The 6,358-nt window shown below is 32.7% G+C and overlaps 1 protein-coding gene across 1 annotated transcript; it reads right to left on the reverse strand.

The window, feature by feature from the left end:
• Window positions 1-677: 677 nt before the first annotated feature.
• On the reverse strand, window positions 678-6,067 carry HBS1 (translation elongation factor EF-1alpha (GTPase) HBS1). Its single transcript, XM_018448036.1, has 9 exons — window positions 5,824-6,067; window positions 5,470-5,535; window positions 5,092-5,391; window positions 4,956-4,994; window positions 2,849-3,398; window positions 1,924-2,153; window positions 1,623-1,818; window positions 1,348-1,553; window positions 678-1,277 (listed from the first exon to the last, which is right to left on the reverse strand). The coding sequence occupies exons 1-9, from the start codon at window positions 5,864-5,866 to the stop codon at window positions 823-825; spliced, it is 2,085 nt and encodes a 694-aa protein (XP_018303538.1). The 5' UTR covers window positions 5,867-6,067; the 3' UTR covers window positions 678-822.
• Window positions 6,068-6,358: the final 291 nt, after the last annotated feature.

Raw genomic sequence — 6,358 nt, forward strand, 5'->3', positions numbered from 1 at the left:
CTATTCCCATGGATGCGCAGTAGGAGAATGAATTTGATTGGTTATTCCAGTATAACCAGTACTATTATGTATATACATCAGGAAGTATATGTTGGAACATATTTGATTGGTTATTTCCAGTATTGCTACCGCCATTATGCGCAATAACTCACCTTACATATTTCCACTGTCTTCAATGTGCATAATATTCATTAGCTATACTGAATAACATCATCGAGTAGTGCATGTACATAAATTTCTAATACTACAAATTTATTTACAATATGGATTCCAACGATGAAACGCTATTAATAACATTGCTATTCAGTAATTATTAAATCATGCACATCCGTGACTACGTCTATCATTTGCAATTAAATAGTGTAACTTATGCTATGTTCCAATATGCAATGCCTAAAAATTGACAATGAACGTAATGTATGCTGTAGATTTTCAGCACTAATAGTAAATATTGGAAACGCAGCTTCAACCGCCCATATACTATGGCTTATGAACAATTATAAATATACTATAGGATATATAAAAAATCTTAAATTATTCAGTAAAGTTCTGTATACTATTGTACATAACAACAACCTATAAAGTTTGCATATATCATTTTGTGTGATGTATAAATACATACCGACAGCCATGCGCACGCGCACACACACACACACACATGCACACACGCACGCACGTACGCGCACGCGCGCGCACACACACACACACACACACACACACACACACACGTGCACAAATACAACACATATTAGATTTAAGTAAAATTTTTCTAATGTGTATATAAATTGCATTGCGATATTCGAGACTTCATTTATATCAGATTTATAAAATCTTTGTAATTAAACCAGCAGCAATGGTAGTACCTTCTAATCGTAACATAATTCTACCTAGCTGTTTAATATCCTTATATAACTCCATGCAAACTGGTGTCTGCGTTGCGACCTCGATGATCGCACTAGAATTCTTAGGTAAGCAACGCGGCTTCTTCTTGATCACGTTACCAGTACTTCGATGAAGTTGCACTATTAATTTCATGATAACCGCCGGTTGTACCAATGATTGTTGGTGCATCACTACTGGAAGCCCTTTTGTGATTGGTTTTGCTATCGCGAATATAACAACGTGCGCTTGAAAGCAGGTCGTTACGGGTACTGGATTCTGCGGGTTACAGATAATATCGCCGATATCCACATTTTGCTGCTCGATTCCCGCCAATGTCAGTGCAACGTGATCACCAGCAAACGCATTTGCTGTTGAAACTTCATCCGACTGAAGACCTAAGATAAAGGCGTATAATGTAATCTTTACATGATGGTCCACTATTGTTAAAGCCTAATAAAAGCTTACCTTTAACAACTGCAATCTCGTTTTGAGGTAATACCAAAACCTTGTCACCCAAGGATACCATACCCGTTTCAACATGACCAGACACACAGAATCCAGATCCAGTACCCTTAAATATATCGTTCACCGAAAAACGAAATGATTTATTTATAGGCCGTTCTGGGCACTTGAAATTATTGATAACGTTAACTAGAGTAGGTCCAGTATACCTGAAATTATTGTGAAATTATTTCATAAGAAATAGATAAAAGCATGTATGCAAACCATTGAGATGTTACCAATTAGAGAGTTGCTCCTTTGGTTTTGTTACAATATTCTCTCCAGATAAACCGCTGCAAGGTACAAAAGTGACAGTATCTTTGAAGCCAGCTTGCTTTAGGAACACACTCATTTTGTCCACTATCTCATTGAATCTATCTTTAGACCAATTTACGGTATCCAGTTTGTTAACAACTACTGCTAGTTGCAATACTCCTAAATTTTCAATAAAAATTCAGAATTGTAAATACAAAAAATTGATGCTAAAAATATATTCTTTTTTAATAATTAAAATTTTTTACAAAACTTAGGGAAAATGACCTAAAGAGCGTAGTAACAGAGCATGTTCACGTGTTTGTCCTCCACTATCAAATCCAGTTTCAAACTCGCCTCTGGTTGCATCGACTACTAACAAAGCTACATCTGCTTGCGTAGCACCGGTTATCATATTCGGAATAAAATCCTTATGGCCAGGTGCATCTAGCAGAGTAATAGATTTCGTGTCCGTTTCGAACTTCGAGTGGCCTATATCCATTGTTATTCCCCGTTCTCTGTTAAAGATGTATTATTAATTGATATATTCTTCTGCACTGATTCTTTAATATAATAAGTAGGGATGCATCGGATCGTAAAATTACCGGATATCGGATATCAGGAAAAAATGTGACATCGGATATCCGGAAAGACAATTTTTCGAGTCGAATATCCGATATTTTCCGGATATTCGATCGACCGGATTCCGGGACAATGTCTTTTAAAAAAAAAGGCTAAATGAAAAAGAGCGAAAAAGAGTATCAATGATAACTGTGGAGGAAAAAATTATAACTAATTTTGCAGTAATATATAAGATATTATAGCATTATGAGTATGCATACTTATTTATAGAATATTTATATAATAAAAAATGAGCATTTAATGATATAAAATTTCAACTGGACATATATTCCTGGATACTAATGATATCCGATCATATGGTCAGATAGTAAAAAAGTCCGGATAATACCAAATATCAGATATTTTTCGGATATCCGGTATATCCCTTGTAAAAAAATTTGTTCGAATTCGTCCTAAATTTCTCCGAAAATTGTCAAAATGTATAAATTCGGACAATTATAGATAAAATAAGATATTTTCCATCAAATTTCGACAATACTGTCTTTGTTTGCCAGAATTTGTCATTTTTTATTTTTTTCAGACAAACTAACAAATTTTTTTCACCAGGGATCCCTAATAAGTTACAAATCACCTTTCTTCGCCAGTTTCGTCGAGTACCCAAGCATAGGCAAATGATTGTTTTCCTATTTTTTTGCTCTCTTGTTGATATTTATGGATAAGTCTCTGTGGTACTTGACCCAAATCGCAGAGTAATCGCCCAAGTAATGTGCTTTTTCCAGCATCAACATGTCCCACGACTACCAAGTGAAGCTGTTCCTTGCTGTCGCCTCTTTTACTGTTGTATATCGCTTCGACATCCACTTTTTCTTCATTAGATGCATTAGATTTTACCTTGGTATCTAATTCCGGTATTACATGACCCAATATTGGTGATTGACATCTTGGACTATTCATTTTTGACGAAACTATTCTTTTCTCCTTTTGTATGATATCTTCCTTGCGTTTAACCTCAGGACTATTCCGATTGGAAGACGGACTTCCACAACGTGGGCTCAACAAATCTGTGTTTTCTATACCACTTAAATCAAAACCTTTCACAATAGGTTTTGTCCCGGTCGGTACGACCTTTACAGTAGATGGTGTTGTAACTTGCAACGTAGGTTTTGATGATAATTTGCTACCTATCATGAAATTAATTCTTAACTATGCTAAGTTGAAGCTATGTTAAGTTGCATCAGAAGAAAGATAAAATATAATCATCTGCACGTATATTACTAATATAAAATTACAAAAGTTATATATAAATGTAAAAGTACTATATACATACAATTACTGTAGCATAATACAAATATAATGCTAATTGTGTATATTATTTTGCAATAATTTTGTGTATGTGTGTGTGTACGCGCGCATGTATGCGTGCGTTTAAAAATATGTCGATATCTTTCTCAAATTTCTCTATTATAAATATAAAATAATAAAAAATAGTCAAATGATACTAAAGAGATAGAAATATACAATTAAAATATTATTCTTGTTATAAATCTTTTTTATATTTTTCATAAAACTTTTGACACTCTAAATATGCACATTACATATTTAGTAACCTGTTTTATTTATTTATTCTTAGATATATCTTTTAAGATCGATTTGAATTTTGATACGGAGTAGAAAAGTCAAAAGGTTTAACTGTGTTATAATGTACAATGGTTTTAAGAACCGGTCGCTTTCTCTTCCACTTTTTACATAAAGTTTTTCCAAATACCGAAACGTTCTTTTTTGAATATGGAAATTCAATAGATCTCAAAGCGCATAAATTTAAAGTAACAGGTAACACATTTGATGTTATTCTATCGTTATCTTCAAGGGATATCTCTAAATTATGCATATCGTATAATTTTGTCGAAGTAGTCAAATTGACACTGCAAAAAGCGTTATCAGTTAGAAATTCTGCTTCCTTTAAAGCAGCACTCAAATCTACCCAATCGTCAGATAATGGAGTGCAATTTTCATTTACAATATTTATTGGATTTACAAGTAGTTTTTTTGATTTATCTGTCACAGTATTTCTTTTTAAAAAGATGTCCATATTTGAAAAATCATTTTGAAGTGAATCGATTTCATCTTTGTCCAAAATATTTGTAGATACTAGCTGTCTTTTATTATTTTCATTGTTGTGAAATTTTGGTAAATGTACATTTCTCGTTTCTTCGCTATCATTTTTCTTAATTGATAGTTTTGGAATGATAAATTGTGAGACTGGTAATTGATATCTATCTCGAGATTCTACATTATTAGCTGCATTAGATTTTTGTAAATAGTCTGTAGTTAAAGCAGCTAAAGAACTGAAAGGTTGTGCATTTGTGTTATTTTGTGAAGATATTTTTGTTACATTTGAATTTATAGATTCTGTGTGATGGGAAACAATTCCAGCTAATGATGAGAAAGCTTTAAAGGAATTATTTACATCTTTTGAACTATCTATATTATTTGGTTGACATACAGTCCAAGTGGAATCTTTAGATAAACTATGTTCTTTTTTAAAAGAAAATCTAGGTATTGTGAGCATGTATGTATTAGATTTATCAACTGAAACACCTTACCTTACCGATGAAGTCCAATACAAAGAACATGAAAAAAAAAGATACAAAAGCAAGGTCATTAGTAGTTCCAAATTTAACACAATGCTTCAATATAATATTAGAGACATATAAAACAAGATCTTATGCAATATATACCTGGATGTCGCTCCAATTGTTTCTTATTCTCCATAGAATCTGTAAATGTATTTCAAGATTTTTTTTAGTTCAATATTATTACTCTATATACTCTAATATTTTAGTTTTAATATCCATTATGACAGAATAATCATACCAGTAACTTTTTTTGGCGAAGATTCCTTTAAAATAGCATCAAGTGCTATATTTGCATCAAAATTTGACAGAATAATTTTTTCTTTCAATTTAGAATCAGATACTGTGTCACCTATAACGTTTCTAATTGTTTCCAAACAAGATATTAATTTTGCCTTTTCCAATTCAGAAAGATTGAATTTTTTTTCATTGGATGATAGTGAAGACTCATCAATATCTTCATTGTCTTCCACTATGTCAGGTTCTGTGATGAATGAAGCAATATTTTGTTGTTTGCTTCGATCAAATAAAAATTGCTCCACTATGTATATAACATATATTTACAATTAATAAATGATTATACTTCATTAGAAATCATAGAAAAATTTGTAAAACATACCACTAGGTGATACACAATAATCGTCCTCCATTGAATGTCCATAAACATCATCATAGCCATCATACTCTATAAAAAAATTAATGTATTTTTATTTTTGCAACGCATCAGTAAACAGAAACATTTAATTAAAGTTAAAAGCAAGACTAAAGGTTACATTGCTATACTCCATAAGTATTTTTATAAACAGTATAATAACAAAAAAGGAGGATTGTTAATATATAATCGAAATGTGTTATCTTGAAATATAATAATCGAAATGTGTTATTTTGAAAGATTACAGTTTAAATTCCTTCGTAAGGATAAAAAAAATCTTGGCAAGATAAACCAATTCACAACGCATGTGTAGTTACTTACCATCAGAGTAATTCATAGAACGAACGTCTCGATGTCGCGACATGTTTCACATGTGACATGAAATTTAACAACGATAAAAGATCACTTGCGTACTTCCATGTATAACTTCAAGTAAGTACAACTGAATTACAAACCGCAGATGATCGCAATTGCGATCGCGACGTTTGAATTGCAGCTGGTTACTTACAATATACAATTAATCCATCTAAATCCAGTGCATAAAACTGCATGGAACCACGAACCAAACAAGATTAGATAGAGCGGACACGGGACCAACGGACTGCGGAAGGTCGTGTATACACCATCAACATTTAGAATGGACCGCTGATGGCAATGGTGGGGGTAGAAAGACGATTAGAGTGAGAGGCAGGAATAATAAGATCGTTCTTTCTCTGTTTACTGAAGCCTGATTGGTTGTTGTTAATCCAACAGTAGTCCAACAACCAATCAGGCTTCAGTAAACAGAGAAAGAACGATCTTATTATTCCTGCCTCTCACTCTAATCGTCTTTCTACCCCCACCATTGCCATCAGCG

This window comes from Mycetomoellerius zeteki, unplaced genomic scaffold, assembly GCF_001594055.1.
Source record: "Mycetomoellerius zeteki isolate Tzet28-1 unplaced genomic scaffold, Tzet1.0 scaffold216, whole genome shotgun sequence".
Lineage (NCBI taxonomy): Eukaryota > Metazoa > Arthropoda > Insecta > Hymenoptera > Formicidae > Mycetomoellerius > Mycetomoellerius zeteki.